This window comes from Sebastes umbrosus, chromosome 7 (genome assembly GCF_015220745.1).
Source record: "Sebastes umbrosus isolate fSebUmb1 chromosome 7, fSebUmb1.pri, whole genome shotgun sequence".
In the NCBI taxonomy this organism is placed as follows: domain Eukaryota; kingdom Metazoa; phylum Chordata; class Actinopteri; order Perciformes; family Sebastidae; genus Sebastes; species Sebastes umbrosus.
Genome location: NC_051275.1, coordinates 18,024,137 through 18,050,002, shown reverse-complemented (window position 1 = coordinate 18,050,002; position 25,866 = coordinate 18,024,137). Strand labels below are relative to the sequence as shown.

The window sequence follows — 25,866 nt, the reverse complement described above, 5'->3', positions numbered from 1 at the left end:
TGGTGGTAAAGAATCCACAGATTACCTTTAAATGCCAATTGGGTAGATCTGCACCTAACAACAAGAAATGAGTGATTGAACTGTACGATTATATTCTTTCAGTCTATAAAATGTCAGAAAAATCACAGTTTCACCAAATCACCATCACAGTTTTCCAGAGCCAGAAGTGACATCCTCAGACTGCTTGTTTGTTGGTTGCTTGTCCAACTTACAGGGTTGAATAGACGGCCCCTGGGCTGTGAACCGTATCTGCTTTTTTCCCTCATGCTCTGTGCATTGTGTATGCATTTTGTGTGTATTAAGTACAAATTAATTTAGTGAAATACACCACGTAAGCACAATAGAAACTAAAATAATAAAGGCCTTAAAGCTAAAACTGCTGTAAATTCCTTTGAGAAATGCATATGCATGTCCAGACAGAGTACCTTATGCCTCTGGGTTTTTCCTGCCTTTCAGTGATGTCGCCGTGCTTTCTAAAGGCCACCTATGGTCAGTCTGTGTGAAGCTTAACCAGGCAGCGGTCAGTCAAAGAAAGGTCATGCTCATGGTGGCTGCAGAGGATTGGGAAAGTGGCAGCGGGGGGTGCCCTTCATGTTTTCACTTCAAACAGCCCCATTACGTTCGAGTTGACAGATTGAAGGGGATGGAAAGAGAGGAGGAGAAATAACAAAAACAAAAACGAGTTGCTGGATCAGAGGAGAGGAGGCAGCCTTTGTGGCTCAACAGGAAAATATGTTTTGGGTTGTGTTGAGTTTCTATGGTTAAAAAAAAAAAAAAGAAAGCATAAAGGGTTTAGGATGACCACTTTAAAGAACTAAATCCATTATGTCATACATCTCACATCGCCAGACTGTTAACGGGCATTTATAGGTTCATTAATTATTATTAGTATCCACAGAGTGATGTCATTGGAAGGGCACCAAACCCTAAAAGTGTTACATGCTCAATTAAATGAGGTAAAAAAATACAAACAATCTCCAGATCAAGGACACCTGTTGGAGAAACGGTTTCTAATTCGTTTTTGTATACACATTGGATTCTATAGTAATAGTAACAAATGGAAACCACTATAGTGTTGGACAATATGACAATGTACAATATTCTATAATAGATAGACACTTGTGTGCTGGTATGTCTTTTTCCTCGCAGCTATTCCTTTATTATATCAGATTTGGTTATTGTGGTCTATGTTGCAAATCAGTGAGCAGGGCTTGTTTCTTTATTTGATTTACAGGGTTTTTGCAACAACCTTGATTTATCAGGTATTCACTTTATTGAATTACCTTTTAACAAACATTCTCATTGAGCTTCAAAGTCCATTCTCGACCTTGGAAAGAGCAGTTGACAGAACAATCGCACCCTCAAGGTCCATTTAGTATCTCTTTTGGAGCTTTTGATCATATTTCATGATCTTTAAGGCCCTCAAACTTGGTTTCAAATCTTAAATATTTCTATGTGTCATTAAATACCAATCAAAGTTAAAATTCGGGGGGTAAAAAACCTACTTTGGTGTTTGAGTTTAACACTGAAAAACTGATAATCTGCTTCATCAGGACTGTGTGGATGTGTTTTGGGGATTGATCAGATTTGACGGTGACAAAACAATCCACCAACTGGGATCAGATTCTGATTCAACTGTTGCTAAATCCTGATTGGTGCTCAGAGGTACATGACATCACCTATTTCCAACTGAGCCACGCCCCCTTCAAACCAATTAGAAGAGCACAGAGAAAAACATGCATATAGATGTTTCTTATGTGAAACTACCAAAACTGTTCAGACTTTTGCAAGAAATTGTTCATCTTGGACTCATTTGCTCGTGGTAAAAAGCTGATTTAGAAGTTTTCCTTTAAATCTCTAAACCGTTATTCATATCTATCTATAAACAGATTGTCTAATAAATATATCACAAATTAGTAATGTACAATCATAGATAGCATATTCGATGTTGCCAACTAATAACCAGATATCCACAAATTTTAACCCTGCAGAGAAGAAGAAGAGAAAAACAGCCACTGCAAACACATGACAATGAATGTGATCATGGTTGTGCAAGAGCAAAAGAAGCAAATAGAGAAGAGTCGTCAAGTCATTAAAATAACTTAACATAACTTCCGTTGTGCAGGAATATATATCTAAAGTTTGCTAACATCAGCAACCATTATTTACTGGTCATACCAGACTCCAAGTACGGCTGTATCGGCAAAACTTCTGAGTGGATTTGATTGAGAAAGTTCGTGTTTTATTATGCCTCAGCGCCGGCGACAGCCATGGCCGGATGCATTATGTTTTCGGGTTGTCTGTCCGTACGTATGTTCATACGTCTGTAGGTTCGTAAGTCAGTCCGATCCATTTCCTCAAGAAAGCCTTGAGCGAATTTCTTCAAATTTGGTACAAACGTCCTCCTGGACCCAAGGATGAACTGATTAAGTTTTGGTGGTCAAAAGTCACTGTGACGTCAAAAAAAAAAGTTTTTGGCCCTAATTCAAGAATGAATTTGCTAATTCTGACAATTTCACACAAATGTCTAATAAGATAAAATGATTGAGTGATGACATTTTGAAAAAGACAGATATAAACCACGAGCCGCTTATTCTACTTCCTCATGAATTGCTAATTCTTCTTTCAGAAGTTAGTGTCACTTTAATCAGTGAAATGTCCTTTTTCATAAGAGTGAAAGAGGCTGAGGTTTTGGGAAGCTGAAGCATACGAGGAGAAAGACGAGGAGAGAGAAAAAAGTTTTTAGGTGATAACAAGTGTGAGAAAAGAGGCGAGAAGAGTGAATCGAGGGCAGAGCTTCCTGAGTCGCAGCCATAACTACATCAATGCTCATACCTTATTAGAAATGACATGGTAACATTTGTGACTGCTGGATACTGTCCTCGTACTGCGGTGTGATGATATCACTCATACACTCGTCATATCCACACACACACACAGTTCAATAAGACGTTAGCAGCAGTGTGACATGTTTAGGCTAATATTATGCTAATACATTTGTGTGCGACATACACACACGCTCCCCCACCCCACCCTTCCTGCTGAGCTACGAGTGCTGTTAGTCGCCTGCAGCGTGCCGGAGCGCTTGACGTCAACCAGTCTGCTCAGTATTCAGCTCCATGAAATGGGTCACGGCTTCTGACGATAAACCAACTGCACTGCTCCGCTCTGCTCTGCCTGCATCTCACATCTCACCTTCACAGCAGCATCAGACAGTAAACATACTTGTAATAAACCCCACTGTGGCGCTCTGCTTTACCCTCCACTTTATGTCAACCACACCTGCTGCCAACTGCACTGCAGTAATTAAATGGATTCAATACATGCACTCGCAAACACTTGTCAAACCTGCCTTTTCCTTTTCCCTCTCACACCTGATTCCTACATGTATTTTCCAGTGAACTAGACTTCTCTGCACCTTTGTCCATATTGCTTTAACTGACAGGTGTTTCTATTGTTTCATCCATCCCATTTATGTCAATGAGGGTAGACTAAATAACAGAAACACGCCTTTGTATAATGCAGTGCAATTACACTGCTGACTCCAAAATTACGTTAATGGTGACTCAACACCTCTCTAAAAAAGCTTCCACTAAATCGTAACCTAATGACCTTCAAAAAGGGAGGACTTATTGTGTGACTGTTGTATTAGACTGCATTATCATTAAGCATTAGTGAGGTGTATCTAATGAAGTGGCCACTGAGTGTATATTTGTAAGCTGAGTATCTTTGGTTTTTGGTCTGGATTTGCTTTGTTCGTCGCACAAAACAAGACATTTGAAGAGGACAGAGTTTTTTCACTCTTTTCTGGCATTTTATAGACTACACAATTAACCCTCTGAGACCCGCGAGACATATGGCGATCTCAACCGACGTTACTGTCTTTAAGGGCGCTTTCACAAGCCGTAGCCCGTTTGGCTAGTCCGAATCAGAGTTAAATTTATACTTTTGGTTTGTTTTCTATTTAGTCTGGTTCAGCTTCACAGTGCACAAATTAAAGTGGACCAAATAATAAAAGTAAGTTGCTAAGGGGCAGAGAAATGTTTGTCTTCAGGTGTGGACATTTTAAATTCTGCTAAAAAATACAATTTATTTGATCCACATTTTTGAGTATTTTTATGAACTTCACAAAGTTTATTTATCAACTCTTTGTGGGTTTTTTCATGTATGGATTTTGACCTTTTTCTTTCAATGTTACACATATAAAATTCTGCAAAAATGTTATTTTTCTTGAGCTAATGCTTAAGTTGTTTATATGTACAAAATAACCGATTGTTGCAAAGTTCATTTGTATTTAAATGATGCACAATGATTGCTGTGGTCAGATTTTATGAAGGAGCAAATTTATTTTTTCATCTCGAGAGCTGCCACCTCTATGCAGGGAATCGCGGACTTTGATAGTTGTTTCACGTTGACTCTGCAATGACTGTGAGTATGAATCCCTTCTCCTCCAGTTTATCATGGATGACTCATTGTATCTGCAGACTTTATTTAACATATTCTGTATGTTCTCTTCGGCCCAGATGTCAAGCAAAGTCTGTCCGCTCCCACTCATGTTAACCTGTCATTTACCTATGTCCATCTCAACAAATGCCCGCACAGGCAGCTTGCATTTTGGTTTGCCTGGAAACGTTCCGAAACCACCTCACGCAAGCGGTTTCGGTCTGGTTGCTTTGGTCCGCATCAGAGTACGATTACTGCATTCACAACCTCCCAAACAAACAGCACCAGAGTTTGATTAAAGCAGACTAACTGTTGGCTTGTGAAAGCCCCCCAAGAGGCTGTTGAAACTAGAAAAAACCTAAGGAATCAATTGATACCAACCGTGTCATGCCTTGTCGGGAAGGACGCTAAATAACGCTCCAAGTTAGGCTAAATGTTGGTGAGGGGAAACTGGCATTGCGATATGTGGATGAAAATGGGTTCTATGGGTACCCACGAGTCTCCCCTTTACAGACATTTACAGACCACTTTATGCTAATCCCATGCAGTTATTTGAATGCAGTACAAATGTGTTATTTTCGTCTATCCTAAAAATGGTGTATTTGATTATTTCTGGAATTACATAAATTGGGTATGACTGGAAAGCTGACACTTGTGGATCCAATGAGTCCAATTATATTCATGTGTGATGATGTTAGTCCCCATAGTAGCCATTTCATATAGTGAGACCATTTTTTTTAAACTCGACATCACTGTATTAATATAATTCGAGGATAACCGCAGCCTCATGAAACTTACTGACTTAGGGCTTTCAGAGGATGTACTTCCTGTCCCTGCCTAAAAAAGACAAAATGTGTCTATGTTGGTTTCTTAGGGGCGATTATAAAATTATCTACAGATTAATTTAATAATTGAAAGCTAATAAATGCAGCAATGTGAGCTGTTGTGTGGCTGCTAGCTGTGTGAGTAGGTTGTTGTTGTTGCTGAGCATCTTGATGCAGAGCAGAGCAAAGGAAAAGGAATTGGTTACACATTCAGCCTTTTACTCTCACACACTGCTTACTGTGTGTTTGTGTGTGTGAACCCACATCCCCTCCAGCCCCATTATGCAAGCCAGATCTCTTTTTTTATATCGGTGTTATTTATTTGTTTTTCAATAATTTTTTTCTGTTTATGTAACTGTTTCCAATTGTGGAAAAAGGATGGGGGCGGAGGGTTAAGTGAAGCTGATTGTCTGCTCCTGTAGCTGTCAGGTCCCATGACAGCATCACAGTGTCCCACTGATGAGGAACAAACTAAGCATGGAAGTTTTTTTCCGAATCTGTTATCTATCGATTCACTTCATTTGATTCATCAGTTAATATAAAATGTCACAAGTTGAAAATGTTCCATTTATAATTATAATGAGGGAGAGAAACCTGGTGCTTGAAGTGGAAAAAAATAAGTGACAATACTTCCCTTCTTCACATTGGCGTGTGTGTTGGCCACTGTCAGCATTCATTATTACATTCTGAATTTCTACAGAAAATAAAAGATTCGAGGAAATATTGGGTCCTCCCCCAAGAAAATTTGAAGGTTTTTTACTTAAAAACTATGTAATTTCACATCATTTTGGACCATTATTATTACTATAGATAACGCCCAAAAAGCTTAAAGCGAAAACTTGCTATAGTTAAATAATTATTTTATTATTTACACATATCACAGCCTTCGTCTGAATGTTTAATTCTTCTGGAAATATTTGCTCCCTAAAATCATATTCTGTTAATCACAAGAGCAGATTCAGAAAACTTTTAAATAACGTTTCATTAATTATATTTCTTCACAAATGAAAAAAAAAATAATGATGAGCAGTAATTAATTTACAAAAAATATGTGAATATTGTATCGATAAATTACAGTACCCTCGTTCTCACCCCCTGCCTCGTCCAGGTGCTCTGAGATTGTTTTAATGTTTATACAGTTTATGAGTCGCGGCGCAAAAATGCTGGCACTGCACCGTATTATTATTAAATCTAATCAATTCATTATGAATTGCCCAGAGAACCTGATACGGAGAGAACAGAAAAGAGTACCGGCAGCTTGTTAGAAGTGCCGGTGTGCAAGAAAAAGTCACGGTATGCTAAGGAGTAAAATGTAGAAGTGCCGGCACTGCGTACCGGTGAATACCGGCCCATTTCCAACACTGGAGAAAACCGTCAAAATCCTCATAAATGCTAAGGATTTTATTCTTGATAAATTACTAAGAATTATGAATCAATTATCAAAATAGTTATTAATTTTCTGTCGATGCACTAATGGATTAATCATCTCAGCACCAGAAGTAAGTCTTGTAAATGAAGAGCAGAGACGAAGGATCATTTACTGGAGAGGGTTTGAGAAAGCGGGAGGTGGGATGAGAGGAAGGGAGAATGATACGAACTAATACAAAAAAGGGGGGTTGGCTGAGTAATTGCAGGCACACAAGTTGGCTCAGTGTGATTTGGCAGATATCACTGCAGCTCTTAGTTGGATTTTAATGAAAGGCATAAGTGAACTTCTCTGCATTTTGTGTGTATTTGTGCAAGTGTACATCTTGTTCATCTGAAGAAATCAAATCAGAGTTTAGTCACTCTACAGACAACCAATCAGAGCACAGCATTGATGACCTCATGTCTCTCCTGGGGAGGTTACCTCATACAAAGACCAGTTTCCTCAACATACAAATATGTGGATTACATATTGCATTATGCAAAACCTGCAGACCCCATGGAGACACTTGTAAACTCTCAGTCTCAAGGCATAACCCACCTTTGTTCTGGACATCTTCTTTGTGCAGTTTGACCACATCAATCACCGCAGCTACAAATTACATGTTCACCATGTGCCTAACCTCTTCCCTTTTTACAGTCACAAGTAATACTTACTGTTACAGGTTGACTTTGTGTACAGCAAAGGGCTTGAACAAGGAGTTCCCACTTTTATCAAACTTTAATGTTTGTTACCCCCCCTGCCGTTTTGTAGATTTTGGATTTGGGAACTTCTTCCAGCCCGGAGAGCCTCTGGCCACGTGGTGCGGCAGCCCGCCTTATGCTGCTCCAGAGGTGTTTGAGGGCCAACAGTATGAGGGTCCACAGCTGGACATCTGGGTAAGATGAGTGATTGCATGATGTAGACAATTGTACCTCATTATTTCTTTTATATTTTTTACTAAATACAGTGAAACATACATTGAACTTACATGTCGATTTCTGTCTATCTCTTTCCTTGAGTGCAAATTTACTTTACTACGCCATTTAAATCAGATGATGCAATTCATTTTTTTATAATATAGTATTTAACATACTGTACTTCTACTGTAACAATGGAAACAGTCTTGATGATTACAGCAGCTTTTTCTTTTGGTCATATGATGCTGATTGCCCAACCAGCTGTATATTGTGCGTTTGTGTTTCTGTGTGTGTGAAAGACTATGCATTTGTGTGTGTGTACAGTAATAATCTTATAACCTTATTTACATCCAGACACATCTGATTGATTTATCTACTGCCCTGACCTTGTTCTCTGTGTGTGCATATCTTCATGTTCACAGAGTATGGGGGTGGTGCTGTATGTGCTGGTGTGTGGCGCGTTGCCCTTCGATGGGCCCACTCTGCCCGTGCTTCGACAGAGGGTCCTAGAAGGAAGGTTTCGCATCCCCTACTTCATGACTGAAGGTAAGAAAAGACACAAAATAAAATGGGAGAGTATGCCCACCAACTCCCACCTCTTGGTACCTCACATTTACTTGCATGCAGTGGATTTGTGAAACACATCATAGGCTTTCTTATCACAATATGAAGTCTAACAGAGGCAAAAATGGCATTAGAATTCCAGTGACACTGCTGCTCAGATGAATAGATTATACTTTCATATTTGAGTCACCATGATGTTGAATGTTTGCTGCCATCGGTCAGGGGGTCATTTCATTAGCGAGAGAGCATCGCGCTCATTTGAAGGGGATACAGTAGAAGACACTCTGTCATTGTCCTCTGTAATGTGCATACGTGAGTCAGTGTATACGTGCGTGCATGAGAGTGAGTCAGGTTGGTCTCAGAGCAGCCCTGCTGTTAGCGGCTGTGCTAGCTAGCTGCCGGCAGATTAATTCCAGAGCTGGAGCTGTTTATGTAACCTGGGGAAAAGCCAGTGAAGCCTTCCAGCAGCTCGCCTGTCTGTCTCTCTGAGGAGTCTGTCTGTTTGTACGTCCGTCTGACTCACGCTCGCTATCTGTGAGACATCTTCCTGTCCGTCTGTGGCCCTGTCTGTTGCTCTTGTCTTGTTTCTCTGCGTCCCATCTGCACGTCTGCAGCGCTTTCACCACAGGGGGGGTGGTGAGAGAGTCGACCAGATTTGCTCAGGACCTTGAAACAATTAAGACGTAAGGGGAATGTAGGAGTGTAATGTCAGCTCCGTGGCCAGACTGACACTCAAAACCCGCCTCCCCACCCCCAGTCCAGCCCCTGTTCCCTGAACAAGGAGAACAGAGTGTGCTGATTTCTTCATCCACAAACAGTCCATCTCATGTCCTCTTGTTCCTCTCACCGGTCAGCGCTGTAGTACACAGCACAGCTTAGCACTGCACAGTAAACTCTCACTGGAACATCTGTGAACGCTTTGGTCTACTCCCAACTTACTGACTTAATAACAACAGTAGATGTTGTCTTGTGTCTCCCCTGCTGTTGCATATTGCACAGACCTGGTAGAGAGTCATACAGAATAGCCTTGAGTCGTGTCACCCAGAATCATTTGGTCTACAAAATGTCAGAATAAAATAGTAAAAAATGCCCATCACAGGTTCCCAGAGTCTAAGGTGAATACCTCAAATGCTTGTTTTGTCCGACCATCCCAAGATATTCAATTAACAATTACATAAAATGAGAAAAGCGGCGCTTGATTGGGATGTTGTCTTTAAAAAAGGACTAAATAATGAATTGATTTGCAAAATAGCTTTCTGTTATAAACAACTGGATTTATCTGCTAATTGATTCAGCTCTAATTGACTCCCGCTTGAAAATAAAAATGCACACTTTGCCCTGTGAAGCTCAGTTGCTTGTGTTGCTGCTTGTGTGGCGTTTTGTTTCTCCTGTCCTGCGTTGCAGAAGTACAGCTAGCCAATCACAGCCGATGTTGAAAAAATGGAAAAAACTAAATGGAGTGTTTTTGAAATTCAAGTGAAATATGGTGATGTTTGAAAGCTTTGAATTGCAGTTTGTGTTGCATTTCATTTTTAAATGGCTGTATGTAGGGCACGGTTATAATAGTTTTGACTTATTGATTTCATTTTAGTTTAGTTTTAGTTAGTTTTCAGAGTGCGTTTGCTAATTTTAGTTTAGTTTCAGTTTTTCAGATAGGTTTAATTTTCTTTTTTATATATTTAGTTTTAGTTTCACAGTAGTTTTAGTTTGTTTTTGTTAGGGCCAGGTCTCAGAAGTATGTAGCTATATTCATTCAAAATAAAATACATGGTTGGAGAATTCTGTAGGAATGGCCATAATGTTTGATGTATACTGTAATCTTTGTGCTGCTTTAGTGAAGCAATTGTGGCATTGAGCAATCTCCTGGAAGGTCAAGTCTCTTCAATTTCTGCCGTTCAGTGTCACGAGAGTTGACAGAAATTCATGCGGTCTCCTTTTTTTGGTAGCAATATATTATAGCTAAAAAAATAAATAAAACTGAAATGAATTTATTTTATTTTTATCAGTTTTTTACCCAGGCAATATGGTTTCAGTTTAGTTTTAGTTTTTCTTAAAGGATTTAGTTTTATTTAGTTTGTTTACTAAAAATATTTTTCACTGCTTATTTTTGTTTTAGTTTACTATAATTACCCTGATGTAGAGAGATGCTCATGTTCACAGTCATGCATTATGGTTACATTTTATGTATCTGTATTTTTAAGCTTGTGTGTCTGATAAAGTCAATGAAATAGATAGGATAAAGTCGGCCACAGTACCCACTCTCTGCCCTCTGACTTCTTGCAACAGAGTGCTGTTCTCCTTAATAGGGGGACTTGGTGCAACTCTACACCACTGGGACATCGCAAGTGTTAACTGGGGTGGTGTGTGGTTATGTCATGGTGGTGTAATGTACTGGCTAAGAACAGTCAATGTGTCAATCAATCAGCCGGCTGGCGGTTATGCAGTCAGTGCCGGCCCTTTTACACAGTCCAACCTTCCCTGGTGGTTAGTAGCTTTGAAAAATGTGCTCAGCTTCAGCTGTTGCTATAAACACGGCTGTAGCAACGAGCAGAGCTTGAGTAACTTCTGGGTCAAACAAATTGTACAGTATTGTATTTGAAGCATGTTGTAACTTAGCAGCTGCTAAGATGCCACAGCACGGGGCAAAAGTGCAGTGAAGGGTACACTGGTTTTGTACATAATGGGGGAAATATTTAGTTGGCTGAACCAGCACGAGGTAGAAAAATGTGATGTAGATCAGCAGGGCAACTGGGAAGAATGTGAAGCAGGGAGTTACTGTTGGCAGCCATATCCATGGGCTTATGACCTGCAGAAGGTTGCTAATGTGCGCTACTTTAACTCTTCGTGAACTCTAAAATCGCTAAACGTTTAATAACATTTCCCATAAATGACTGGCCTGTGTTTCATTTTCAACCAATGAAAACTCAAGGTAGAGATCATTCATTTCAAAAACATATTCCAATAAATAAAGTATTAAAGATCAAGGAAATAATGACCGACTGCAGGGCCTGATTGTTGAGAACACAACTGTTGTTGTTCAAGACTGCAGCAGCGGGGTGTATGGGTAAAGATGCTGTGTGGCGGGCAAGAATGCAGTAGAGGCGGTAGGGGTGCAGGCAGGCCAAAGCGGCACAGCCAGGGGAACTGTAATCCTGTTAAGAACCCAGCTGTGTCTGACGTCAATCTCATCTAGCCACTAACTAGAGGTGAGGAGCTCTCATTAGGAGGGGAGGGAAGTAGACAAGATTGTGTTCCAGAAGTGACGGTGGAGGAAATCAAGAAAAGAATTCAGCAGATTTTAAGCTCCTAAGTGTTATTTCTGCCCCACTTCGTGTGGGCTACTTTGACAAGGACATGACGCTTTGTGGCTTCATCATAGCTTATACAAGAAGTGCTCAGCGTTATCAAACATAAACAACCTCTTCCTCTTTCAAAGTGGTGATCCTAAAACATGAAAGGCTATAAAAACCTTGTCACATCCTCTTATGATTTATTCTCTTCCACCCCCTCGCAGACTGTGAGCACCTGATCCGCAGGATGTTGGTCCTGGACCCGTCGAAGCGTCTGTCTGTGGCCCAGATAAAGGAGCACAAGTGGATGGCTCTGTACGCTCCCGTACAGAGGCCCGTTCTGTACCAACAACCTCTGTCTGCTGAGGGCGAGGCGGGTGTGGGAGAGTACAGCGAGCAGGTCCTGCGCCTGATGCATAGCCTCGGCATCGACCAGCACAAGACTATTGAGGTGAGGACTTAGCTGGCTTTATTTATTCAACAGGGGTATGGAGGGGTGAGGTTTAAATGTCAGAGCCTCTGACTGTGACAGAGGTAACAGTTTTACTATGTGCATCAAAGCAGAAGTGGGCTGTATTGCAGACGTCACTTCATTTCCATCTATTGCTCAGTAAGACATGGGGCTGCACAGATGCTAAAATAAAACATATAAATTGCTACACTGGAGAAAAGAAAGCCCTGCATTCTTCTGGTCTGCATGCAAATCAGTCAGTGGGCCTCAAATAGACATCAAATAGTGCACACTTGTGCTTTGTCATGCAAGTACACATGGGAAAGGCCGTTCACAATCAAAGTTCTCCATATTAGATTTTTTTGGCATCTTTTACCTTAGTATTGTGTTGTAGGTGCAATGTTTTTTTTTTCTCAATAATATATATTTCTACTTTGAAAGAAGCTGCAATGATTGATCATTATGTGCAGTGATTTTCACTCCATTTACTTATTTCATTTTATTTATATTTGTTTTTCTTGTTTCCTGATAATAGATACAGTATGTATTTTATTAGTCCCAATGGGAAATTATAGCATTACAGCAGCTAAACGAACATTAATCTCCATACAAACAACATACAAATATTGAAAATAACTATACTAACTTGTAATAATGGATTCAAATATGTTTAAAAAAAACAACTCTGTAAATGGGGCACACTGGTAGCATAATGGTTAATTTATTAATAAAATAATTTTTGCCATATTCAGCAAAAAATATCACAATGATCATTATGTGAATGTTTGTTAACCCTGATTTGTAAAATAAAAGGAAAATACATCCACTCCTTCATTAAACAGTATTTCTGTATTAGTGTAATGAAGAGGCTGTCATTTATATGCAGTATATTATATGTGCTGTCTATTGTATTTCTTATCTCTACTCTGCTCTTTAACTGCTGGGAAAAGAAATAAAGAATTGTCTCAGTGTATCTTAAGAGCTGTCACAGTGAAGTCATCCAAAATGGAAGGTGTGCTTCAGTAATTACTTCAATTACAGTCGCCGCCATTTATGTTGTCTGTCATCCTCCAGTCTCTGCAGAACAAAAGCTACAACCACTTTGCTGCTATCTACTACCTGCTGGTGGAGCGGCTCAAGGCCCATCGCTGCAGCTTCCCCGTCGAACAGCGGCTCGACGCTCGCCAGCGGCGGCCCAGTACCATCGCCGAACAGACTGTCGTCAAGGTAGCCGCAGGGCGTCAGGGCGACGAGGGGGTTCTGAATAATGTGTACAGAGATTACCATCCACGCCTCTCTGATCAAAGCTCCGCTATTCACACCTGCACCCACGAACAAACAAACGGACGGACGCGACCCATTCATTTATTTATCCAGCCGGGTTCTGTCTTCTGGCTTTCTCCCAGTCTTTTCCGTCCAGCCTTGATCTTAATGCCTCAGTTACATTATTCATTATGTTCTTTTCTTTGCCCACCGTCTTTTCTCAGCGACACTTTGCAATTTCTTTCATTTCCCTCGCCATCTAGGATCTGGCCGTTTTGTCTCATTTGGATTACAAAGTGAAATTCACAACGGCTAGATTTAGTCGTAATAGCGTTATTATCAAGGATATTGTTAAGTGTTGGCCATGAATTGGAGAAGGTTTTTTTGATGTGATGTCAAAGCCTCTGTTTTTTCTCTCTCTCTGCAGTCGACCAGTGGTTCAGCTCAGGTGGGTTTGCTCCCGCAGGGTGTTCGTCTGTTGCGCTCCCCTGCTGTGCCCCAAGCCTCCTCCGATGCCTTCACCTTCCCCCAGACTGCATGTACCCTGGAGCAGAATTTCATGGTGGAGGACGTCAACACACCCAAAGTAGGTCCAGTACCAGGGATAAGGGTGTCTTTTTGTGTGTTTGTCCTCTGTCTGTCTGCATAAGACGGCGCGCATCCGGCTTTTCGGTTATGGTAGTTATTACAGTCATTATCAACTTCCGTGTATGTCCAGAAACATTATACTGATAAGCTTGACAGTGATACACTTTGATAAGCATACCCACTCACTGTGAATCAGAAATGTCCGTGTGTGTGTGTGTGTGTGTACACGCCAGACTCCTTTGAGGTTTTGAGCGTTGGCTTGCTCCGTCGACCTGCCAGAGTGCAGCTGACTTGTTCTGTTATGTAAGAACTCAGCCAGCTCTCACATCAGACAGGACAGCTGCCTGTCCTGCACGGCTTCTAGACAGACACACACACACACACACACACACACACATACACACACACACACAGGGCTCTCACTCTTCCTCTTTTTATTTGTGCCAACCAGCGACCTTTTCCTCCAGGTCTGTTGTTGTGCTGACCGACTATTACAGAACACAGACACCAGTGGTCTGAGTTGACGGCCTCACACACCTGCAGGGCTACACACACACACACACACACACACACACACACACACACATAGATAAATGCAGCATTATTCTTCAAGATTTCTTTTCCATCCCACCCCCTCTCCTGGCTCCTATAAAGAGTGATGTGTACATTGTTTTATGTGTGTGTGTGTGTGTGTGTGTGTGTGTGCACCGTGTGTGTGTGTTTGGTAAGCAGCACAGAGACAGAGTGCGCGTTATCTGCGTGTATGGAGCCCGGTTATGTAAGCGGTCCTGTGATGACGATGTGACCTAATGCGAAGCTGAGTGAACACACATGGACAGGAAGCTGCTGCGCTACTCCAGCAATCTCGCCGCCGTGACCTCCTACTCATCAGCCAACAGCTCATCTTTTTTTTTCTTTTTTGGTTTTGGCTTTCTTTTTCCTTCCTTCACATTCTTTTTCTTCTCCATTCAGCTTCTTCTCTCTCTCCTCTTCTTCAAGCTTTAACTTCACTCTCCCCTTATGACCCAGCGCCCCTTTTCATCGTCTATTTCTCAATGTCGTTTTCCCCTCTTGTCCTCAGTGTGTGTGTGTGTGTGTGTGTGTGTGTGTGTGTGTGTGTGTGTGTGTGTGTGTGTGTGTGTGTGTGTGTCGGTTGAGTAACAGCATTCCTATCCCAGCACACTACAGAAAACAGATGGGGAATTGGGCAAAGTTGCTCTTTCTAGACCAACACCAGGCTTTCCGGTTACAGCGGCCACTCATGCAGATGATCTTTGTCTGTGTCTGTGTGTGTGTGAATTTATGTCTGTGTGTGTGTCAGTCACACAGCACTTTCAGTCAAAGCTCACTTCCTGGCCCAGCATTCCTTTATCCCCACCCTCCACCTCTACGCCAACACACACAGGCCTGCATGCTGTAACAAACACACACACACTCCCAGTATGAGACCAACTGTGGCGAGTGGAGGCAAAACAGAGGGAGGAGAGTAACTAATGGAGCCATCATTCTCAGTATGGTGGTTGCCTTTGTGTGTGTGTGCACCCTGTTTGTGTTTAAGATGCCTTATTTAAGATGCTTAAGATGCTGTTTTCTTCCTGCCACAGTCAGTTTTGAATATATAGTTAACGTTCTGCCTTTCTGTCCTTTTTCATCTTCCCCCCTCATCTAGGTAAATGGCTGCCTGCTGGACCCCCTGCCTCCCACCACTGTCCTCCGCAAGTCCTCCACCTCGTCGCCTAGCAACATGATGGAGACGTCGATCGATGAAGGCATTGAGACCGAGGAGCCCGACACGGAGGATGATCCGCCCCACCTGCTCTCGGCCTATCAAACAGCTCGGTTCGGCCAGCGGCGACACACCCTCTCTGAGGTGACCAATCAGCCGGGGCCTTCGAACCAAGGTATGATGTCACCTGATCAAGCACACCGCTTTAAAGTCTGACACATGCATGTAATGCTCAAACAAAGCTGTTTTAATATAAAGATTTTGGTCTCCCAGGTAAATTATTCGCTCTAGGCCACAACCCCTCCATGGGCAGCATGGACTCGGACATGGGCTACGACATGGGCTCCGTGCACAGCGACTACGGCCTACTGGAGGATCCCCCCTCTCTCAGTGAAGTGGTATCAACCAACAGCTCTGCCCCTGGCGTCACAGTTACGCCTTTCATGAACGCTCGGCCCGCCAACCCAGCAATGGCCGTCCTGACTTCTCAGCACAGGGAGACGCACAACCGCTCCCCCATCAGCTTCAGAGAAGGACGGCGTGCCTCCGACACCTCCCTCACCCAAGGTCAGGACCATCAGTGTTCATTTGTCTTTTCTTTCCTCCATATCCATTTATTCTTCTCTTTGGACACTCTCTCAAATCACCCACTTCTCTATATACGCTCAGACTACAATGACATCATAATGGGGTTATGTGTCTTCCTCGATAAACCCAGGCTGTCCATTTTAGGGTCGATCTCAATATGCACAAGGCCATTCTGTCACCTTAATAGAACGTTTCACTGCTTGTGTTATGTGACATTGCATTTTCAGTGCAGTTAAATATATGAGATGACAAGAGGCTGCAAAGTACAACTGCATATGTGATAAGTTGTATTAAATCCCTTTGTGACTCCTGTGTGAACTCTGATAAATTCCCTCAAGTGATGTCACTTGAGTCAGCATCGGTTGGGTCTAATGACTGCAAGTTTGAATATGAAAAAAATGAAAGAAGTGAGCTTTCCAGACCTTTTTAACCCACTCCTCAACTCTGCTTGATAGTTTCTAAAGGCTATATTAGCTTCCAGTAGCATACACAACCAAATCTCTGACTGAATTAGTGAAAATTTGAAACTGTGACACCCTAGTAGTGTGGCCATACAAAAGTGTCATAGTGTAGTTTGTCATACAAAAATCAAAATATGTCATAATGTAGTAGGTCATTAAAACTTAAAAAAATATATATAGTCTGTTTTTTAAAAAAAGATCATTCAAAATGTCATGGTATAAGTAGGTCATCAAAAAAAAGTTTAAATTGTCATAGTATAGTATGTCATTAAACATTCATTAAAAAATGTCATGGTATAGTATGCGATAAGAAAATTGTTTTTAAAAAAAGTCATGGTATTGTGGGTAATGTAGGCGGCAGGTTTTGATAGCTGTCCATCATGAGTCTGACTTCAATGTTATAGAAGTACACTGCTAAATCTATGCACTACTTGATAGTCCATAATGCAATACAGTCACAAGACATTTTGACGTCTCTTATCATTACTACTCTTTCCCTATTGCTCTATCTACACAGCTGAGTGCAGCAAGTTCAGACATGCTCTTGAGAGATTTCTGAAAGATATTCTGTGACACATAGAAAAATCACTGTCTGAAGTGGAAGTGAACAAGACAGGTTGAAAGAAAGGCTTTTAAATCACAGATCAGTCGTATATACAGTAAGTGTCAATTAGATGCCAGATCCGACACGTCTCCTTAAAGCTCAGCCACTATGAGCTGCAGAGAGTTTGATGTATTAAGTGTCAATGTGCATATGTCTGAGGCTCTGGGAGCCACGGAGCACCAGTCAAGAGGAAAAGCATTGATTCTCATGACACAGACGCAACACCCCTGCTGCAGCTGCTCCCTCACACCCTTCTACACACACATACTGTATATATATATATATATATATACTGCCTTCCGGATAAAACTGCCTCATTCCCTCTCTCTCATTTGCTCTCCCATTTCCCCCGTCTCTTCCTCCTCTTCTCTTTCCTTCTCTCATCCTCTCCGGTCTCTCTGACGACTACGACGGTGATGATTCACGTTATGAATCACAGACGGATATTTTTGAAGGTTTCAGCCCACATACCTCACTCTCTTCCCCCTTCTCTTTCTCTCTCTGTATCCTTCTCTTTTAACGCGCTCTCCCGCTATACAAGCTCATTCTCTGTCTTGCTTTTCTTTCTCTTTTCAAAGTTTCACTCTGTGGCTGGCAGGATTTGTCTCCACGCCACATCAGAGAGAAAGAGGAGCCAAAATATAAGAGGGAATGTTAAACAACCTCGATCTACCATTTCTTTTTTTCCCCCCTTTACAGCTACATTATTCTGTGCTTGCTGCTGGTTGTAAATCACCTGTGCCTTAGCCAAGTAGAAACTATAATTATAGCTTAACAATGTTACTTCCCCAGCACTACATTGACAGTCTGCACTGTGCGCTCCCGGTTGGTATTTGCGGTTATTTATTTATTTATTTTTTTTCCATAATCCTCTTTGGAGAGTGTTGATGCAGTGGATTCTTTTTGCGTCAGACTGCTGACTCCTGGTTTTAAATAACTCCCACCCTCTCGGTGAGTCAGGTCCTATCGTTCACAGCCACAGTTCGTCACCACTGGATGGGTCTTATCAGAGCTACTTGCTGTTGCGCACACACGCGTAGACCTGTCAAATGTACACACACACACACACCCACAGCGGCTCATGACGTACATCCAGCCACATTGTCCATATGGGCGATGAAAAGTGCTAAGCAGTCAGCCAGTCTTTTAACGTCAGTGAGGATTAAGCCTGACTCTCTGAGACGATGGAGCCTTTGACATCCTGTTGTGAAGAGAGACTATTGATTAGGGGTGTAAGAAAATATTGAATATCGCGATATTATGTTTTGCGATACTGTATCGATTCTCAAAAGCACTGACGAATTTTAATAGTTTACATCCAAAGATTAACTCAGTCAATACCTTATTTCACTTTATTTACAAAGATATGCGCCCTCTCAAAGTAGTGCTATCATGCTGGATGTTGCAGGGACTGTGATAAATGCAAATGCAGATCCCACTGGTCAGTAAACCTTTTTTTTTTACATATGATGGTGTGTTAAAAAATCGCAATATATCGCCTTGCTTACAGTATCTCAATATATTGAATTGTAACCCCTGTATCGTGATACGTATCGTATCGCCAGATTCTTACCAATACACAGCCCTACTATTGATCAGCTGCAAGAATCAAAACTGACTTTGTTATCGTGGGGATTTGTTTATCCTCGTAGGTCTGGTTGCGTTTCGGCAGCACCTCCAGAACTTGGCGAGGACCAAAGGCATCCTGGAGCTGAACAAAGTCCAGATGCTGGTGGAGCAGATGGGCTCCGGGGAAGGGGCCACAATGGGGCCCCTGGGACCACAGCACCACATGCACAACCTCCTGGAGGTCAGTCCTACTGCATAATCACACACACACACACACACACACACTTCACTCAAACCCATTCAAAATCTTTCTCTTCCCAAACCCGTTCTCAGTCCCTCTGCTATCCTCACCCCATGTAGCCCAGAAATGAAAAAAAAAAAACAGGCACCCAGGCTGTTGTGTAACCCCAGGAGAGGCAGCCAACTGTGGCTTGTTTACTGTCTCCCGTCCCCCTGGGGCCTGGAGCCTGGAGCCTAGGCCAAAGTGAATGCATCCATTGTTGAAGTCAGTCAGACTTACCCATAGTAGTGACTGGCACTCAATAGGCCCGAGCTGCAATCACACACAAAGACGGGCACACATATACACAAAATGACACACACTGACACACTGCAAAGGAGAATCATTTGAGGAAAATTTCTGTAGGCTTTCCCTGTAAAAAAACAAAAACATAAAATCAATCGTAGAAGCAGACAAGATCTAGTTGCTTTCCTTTTGTCCATCTCTCATAATGCAATAACGCAGCTCTTTGTTGGTTATGATGATCTGGCCCCATCATCCTTTTAATTTGCTCTCATTTCATTTAACTACTGTGTAATCCCTGTGGTACATGCCATTTAGAGAAAGGCATCTGGCTGATCAGTCACCACACAGGCATTTGGGCAGGAGACAGCATGGATAATCCAGTTAGACCACACGATGAAGCACCCAGACCCTGACACAGCTTTATTAGCCGACAGGAGAGGGGATCTGGGATACGTGCGTCCACGTGCGTGCTTGTACGTGAGCATGAACATCCCTGCTAATGCTTTATGTTTTTGATTGAAGGGCGAGGCTTCCAAGCAGCAGGAGGGCCTAGCTTTATACCAAGGTGGGCCGCAGCCGCCTCTCCTGTCCCGCAGACAGAGTTTAGAGACACAATACCTCACTCATAGACTACAGGTACAGTCTAACACCAACTACACTCACTCATACTGTATATATATATATATACTGTATATATAAGTTTATACCTGTCTTCCTCTCTCAAGCCAGAAGGCTGCTTTGCGTAACATTCAGTGATATCATTTGGAAATTTACGGATTATCAGCTCTGCCGTGATGCAACAATGATGAAACAGTTTGTAGCCATTGTTACCATGGTTATTATCCTGAACCCAGTCATCCGTCCCAATCTCTCTTCTGCCCCAAAGGCTAACGTCTTGGCTAACAGTCCTGCTAGCTGCCAACTTTTCTGTAAGGACACTCGAAGTTTAGAGCAACAGCTGCAGGAACACAGGTAAATCACACTGTAAACGTCCGCTCCACACATTTTATTTATATGTTTATAATATTTTCAGTGCTTTTTTCTTCTTGTGTTCATTTAGCTGTGGTGACATTTCACTGCTGGAAGATTGTATTTAGAGCAACAGCATTTGCTCAAATGTAAATAAATTCAAATAAGAAGTGTTATTTATACATTGCACTCCACTGACAGAACACACCCAGGAATGAAACGATGTGTCAGAGCTACAATTACCTTGTCTGATAATCAGACCGAAATGCCGTTTTGTTTCACATCAGTCATTCAGCCTGACATTGCGTTCATGTTTGCTGATTTCTTTTCAGAAGGTGGGGTTATTTTGATTTTGTTTTGCAGTTAGTGATCAAAGAAATAGGTCAATTTAAGAGTTATTTCTGTATGGTTGCTACAATCTCATCCACGCCTTTCACCATTTTTCTGTCGCTATTTCTCATGGATGTAGCTTGTTAGCAAGCCAGCTATGTATGAGAGTGGTTGACTGTTTTTCCAACTGTCAGTGAGCATAACAAGCCTTTTTGAATCGCTGAACAAATTGGTGATGTGGGCAGTGATTCGCAGGTCTGGGACCAACGTTATGATTACCTCCACATGTGCAAAACTTGCAGGAAATACCACGTTTTGAATCCAGCGTTTAGTCCTTGTGTTGACTCAAAGTGTTGTCTTGCTCTAAGTGGGATCTGCTGCGCTCCCCACAGACTGAACCAGAAGAGGATGTACCTGCAGCAGTCACAGGGTATGGGGCTGCAGACCTACTTCAACCAGATGCAGATAGCTGAAGGATCCTACCCAACGGGCGGCCCTGCTCTGGACCCGGCGGCGTCTCAAAGTTCCCCTCAGGGCCCCCCCATGTCAGCCGCCCACCAGCCTCAGCCCCAGCAGCAGGGCAGTCCTCAGGCCTCGCCTCCCTTCAGCCACCCCCATAGTCTGAGCCCCTTGATGGAACCGGGCGAGGGCCTGATTTATGATCCCTACATGAGCCACCACCACTACACCCAGCACCTGCCCCCTGGATCTCACCTCCTCCACCAGCTCCACCACCCCATGCCTCTTGAAGCCTCTGCCAGCGGCATGGGCTTCAGCTACCCTTTAGGCTGTGAGCAGCAGATCCTGGGGCCTTCCTCTGAGGGTCTTCACCCAGAGCAGTATGAGTTCTCATTAGACCCCGCCTTGTTGCCCCAGCTTGCTCCAGGAGAGGCTGAGGCCAGAGCTGGGATTTTGGTTGGTCCGGGCCAGTCAGACGGCCTGGGTCTACCTGAGCTGCAGGGCTCCCTCCTGGACAGCGAGATGATGGAGACCGTGGACTCCCAGCATGGCTTCGTACTGGTCAACTAAAGCCAGCTGAGGGGGTTAATAGAAAGCAGTATTAAGCAATGAGAACCTATACAGCACTAAGAGCAGAGAGAATGGAGATATAAGTGGAGGCCACATGCGTAGCAACAGGGAAGGAAAAGTGTTAATTTTTGTACGACTAATACAAACTTCATTTCTTAGTTGTGACGAACCTCAGACAACCTTTCTACCACAAACCTCCCTCAGCCCACCTCCCTTTCTCCCTCTCCTCCTCTGTTCTCGTTCTCATCAGCTCTGTGAGGCAGCGACAGGTCCGATATGTGGCACAATGTGAGCTTCGCCCGTACTGATTTTGCGAGGCTGCTGTTGTCACGGACGTTGTGACACCTGAGAGGACTGCACCGTGCAGCCTGGGGAAGGGGGGGGTGCTGCACATCCTGGAGGCTGCCAGAGTGCAGCACTTCAACCTAGAAATGGTTTGGAAGTGAACTAATTTAGGACTGACTGTCAGGCAACCATAAGGACAATGGCTGGCAGTGTTTTTTTTTTGTATTTAAAATAGGACACCATCGACAACAATAGACTCTCAAAACACTTCTGTGGATTTTTTTTTTTTTCTTTCGGTAGATAAAAAACAACTGAACAAGAGAAAATGGCCCTCATTTATCACGGTACCATGGATATCACCGCAAATTCAAGTGTTAAAAGTGTTTTATAGAACCGAATTTACACACCAATGTGAGCGCAACGGGCTGACACGATGGCTGTATTCATGAGTGCACAGGGTTCAACACTAACATATACAGTACAACAGGTAACTTTTGTTTGTCATTTGCCGAAAACAAATACCTTAAACATGCAGATAGAAGCACCAGGTTGGGGAAGTTATGCACCATTTGTTGAGCTTGTGCTTTTTTATCAGTGCTGAACTTTCTCCAAGCTATTTTTTTCTTGTTAATTAATGAATGAAAATAATAGATGCAACACAATTCTGTAGCTGCAGGCTTTTGTGTAGGCCACGTGACATAAATAATAGTGTTTTCTTTGTGTTTTTACAAATTGTAACTACTGATCCTGATTTATTTCTTACACTACTGAACTGCTTTTTTTCTCTCCACCTTTCCATCCGATTGCACACACTTGCCAGGTCTCGTTCTACTCAATAAGGCGAAATGGCCACACGTTTATTTAACAGTTGAATTGTGGGGTCATGCGTTTGCCTGATAAATGAGGGCTGATGTAATTAACGTGTGTTTGGTTGAGAAGTAGTGGTGTTATTAGACAGTCAATATTATTCTATTTTTGTGGCAATACTGAAGCAATATTAATCCTTAATGTTGAGGGATTATGAATGGAAGCCTCACCTGTACAGCCAACTCTGATTGGTTCCCGGGGACCTCTGAGTCGTCAGCAGTGACATCACTCGAGCTGATGATGTAACCAGGAGATAATCTCCCCCCTCGCTCGCCCTGGAAGTGCAGGGACAAGCCAGGAGACAGTTGTATGTATATGTGTGTGTGTGTGTGTGTGTGTGTGTGTGTGAGAGAGAGAGAGTGAGTGTGATTACGTTTGTTTGCACAATTCAAATTTTCAGCATCCATTACATCCTTTGTCTGAAAAAGACAAACACTGTATTGACGTCTCCATTCAAAATAACACAAACTGTGCTTTCCCCCTCAGTGCACAGTCGTAGCTTTTAGATTAATTCTGGTTTACGTCCTCAATGCTCCAGTCACGCCTCTGTGTTGTTTTAATGATGAATCATGTTTATAATAACGGCCCCTTGAAGATTCCCTGCAGTTAGATTTCACGACAGAATGTTTTCCTCTCTGACATTGGGGCCGCTGTGAGACAAAGACCAGCAGATCATCAGTCACCTGACACTGGATTTTGACTACAGGCTCGCCACCGCTCTTTGACTGACAGCGAACAAGATGAGAGATTTTTTCTTTTCTTTTTTTTTTTTTTACAGCACTTAGACTGTGTTCAATCTACTTGAAGCGCACAGATGTATCTTCTCTGACAGGTGATGATGATTTTTTTTTTTTTAAACTACTTTTCATTGGAATAACAGGACAGTGAACGTCAGAAGTTTGAGATGAGATTATTGGACTGTGACCATCTGCCAGACTGAGTGACCTTCAGATGTTCGTGGGTTAAACTGTTCAAGTGTTTGTTTGTCAGGTTAGCCTTCAAAACAAGACAGTCACTCTCAGTCTGTAGACTGGACTGAGCAGAAATCATAGAGTTCACAATCGGACTCTAAAGTACAGATGTGGTCTGACTAGGAGTCTTTGTAGTTGCAGTCAACAGCCTAAATGACGGCTAGAAAATGTGGACCAACTGTGGTTGCAGTCCTGTGCAAGACTTAAAGGAAAAATCCACCCTAAAATGCCTTTAACACTGTCTCACAACAGAGACTAATGTGTGACTAATGATCAAATTATCTTCTGATTATATATCAATTAGTTGTTTGGTCTATAAAACGTTGGAAAAAATAGTGAAAAACGGCCTTCACAGTGTCTCAGGTCTTTAGTTTAACATGTTTAGTTTTCTCTCAAGTCTAAGAGAACTTTTAAAAGACTTAAAGGTGCAGTGTGTAGGATTTGACGGCATCTAGCGGTGAGGTTGCAGATTGCAACCAACTGAACTACGGTGGCCAACGCGAAAACGTGAATGGCCCTATGTAGAGCCAGTGTTTGGTTTGTGAAGAGGACCCGCTCAATATGTAGATATAAACAGCTCACTATAAGGTAACGAAAACACAACAATTCCTGTTTTCAGGCGATTATAGACTACAGAAACTATACTTATTAATATTATATTCAATTTCTGCCAATAGATCCCCCTAAATGCTACACATTGTACCTTTTAAACGATATGTTGATTATCAAAATGTTTGCTGAATAATTGACTACCTGTGTCAGCGCTACAACAGACCAACACTGTTGGTAATGCACAGTTTTTCCAGTTTTCAGTAGTGTACCTTTTTAATCCTGATTATAATTCATCAATATGACATCACATTGAGATATTTCTTGCATATATGAACATATCTATCAAGAAAACAACAAGTTTTGATCTCAGGATCTGAGAGCAAATGCTTAGTAAGTCACTGTCTCTGACATTTACCAGTCAAAAGGGCACACATACTAATAACTCAACAACAATGGCCTCAAAAGACCAGAATGCACTGCAGCCACAAGACATGTTGCAAAACAGGTTCTGTGGTTGCGTTAATAGTTCCACCCTAAAATTTACAAATGCTGTTTATATGTTATGTTATTGACAGTAATAAGGTCACACCCAGCTTGTGGGTCATGTTGAAAATGCCAAAAGAGAAGGAACTCGAGTACGAGTGCGAGGCAGGTTCAACATGAAATAATAATTCTGTTTAATATTCAAATTGTCGCTACATGGCAGTGTAACAGGGTCAAAGGGTGGATTTCGCCTTTAAGTGAATATTTTGATGATTGTTTGCTTTCATTTTGTCACTGGTCAGGCTAAAAGAGCTACAGGATTATCTGTGGAAGTTGATTACTGGAGCACTTTGACAACAAGGGGAAGAAGAGATGTAGCGAGAGAGGAGGAGGTGGGAAGAGGTTTGTATCGCTCTGCTGTTTCCTGGCAGATGAAACGAACCGCAATCTGTAGGAAACACTTTTCTCCTCTCTCTTCCCCACCAATAATGGACACAAAACCAATTTCTTTCAAAGAAAGACCAGACACAGTAACACTTTATCAGATTGTTGATTTTAATCCAAGAAAGAGAAACGCTCGTCAGTTTACGACGAGCGTTCTTTGTACAGATTAGTGGTGTAGTGAATCTTCAGTGCACCGAGGTGAATTTGTGTTGAACGTGAAAAAGTGTTCAGTGTGCCTTTTACTTTTTCGTATTTTCAATCTAAATTAAGAGTTTGAAAAGCACCATTATTTTCTGGTTGGACCCTTTTATCATTTATTTTCTTATGATTACTTTTTTTTTTTTTTTTTCGAAAATAAGTAGAGCCAGGTTTTACAAAGGTACAAAACCAAAGTCCCTCAGAAGTTTCCCTGTACGACCCACCGTGTGGAGTTTTGGAGCTTCTTTGTCAGCTTCTCTACCGTGCTTTTTTTCTTGTTGGTCAATCAGTGTATGCCATTTAAAAGTATTATAGCAATATTTCTCTAGTTGAAGACTAAAGTCATGAAGATTCTAGTGGACGTGTTTCCAAGTATCATAATTTTCACCTCCTGCTGATAAAACAAAATCATCAATCTATCAATAGAAATCCAGTTTTATATTTACCTTCATTGATGTTGACCACACATAAGCTAACTTGCTGTTGAGATTAAAAAAGGTTTATTGAACATGAAAA

At 42.1% G+C, this 25,866-nt stretch overlaps 1 protein-coding gene across 8 annotated transcripts in view; it reads left to right on the top strand.

Moving 5' to 3' along the window:
• The window catches only part of sik2b (salt-inducible kinase 2b), a 51,701-nt gene extending 25,835 nt beyond the window's left edge, over positions 1-25,866 (top strand). Inside the window, exons 5-15 of one of the 8 annotated variants that reach the window (XM_037775268.1) lie at positions 7,447-7,571; positions 8,015-8,138; positions 11,671-11,897; positions 12,972-13,124; positions 13,588-13,746; positions 15,418-15,649; positions 15,733-16,041; positions 18,780-18,937; positions 19,745-19,858; positions 20,109-20,194; positions 20,914-25,866. In XM_037775268.1, the coding sequence (XP_037631196.1) occupies positions 7,447-7,571; positions 8,015-8,138; positions 11,671-11,897; positions 12,972-13,124; positions 13,588-13,746; positions 15,418-15,649; positions 15,733-16,041; positions 18,780-18,937; positions 19,745-19,858; positions 20,109-20,194; positions 20,914-21,550 (2,324 nt within the window). In that variant the 3' untranslated portion in view covers positions 21,551-25,866. Of the gene's footprint in view, positions 1-7,446; positions 7,572-8,014; positions 8,139-11,670; positions 11,898-12,971; positions 13,125-13,587; positions 13,747-15,417; positions 15,650-15,732; positions 16,042-18,779; positions 18,938-19,744; positions 19,859-20,108; positions 20,195-20,282; positions 20,812-20,889 lie in introns of those variants that run through there. The other 7 variants (XM_037775266.1, XM_037775269.1, XM_037775267.1 and 4 more) reach the window with 7 other exon arrangements.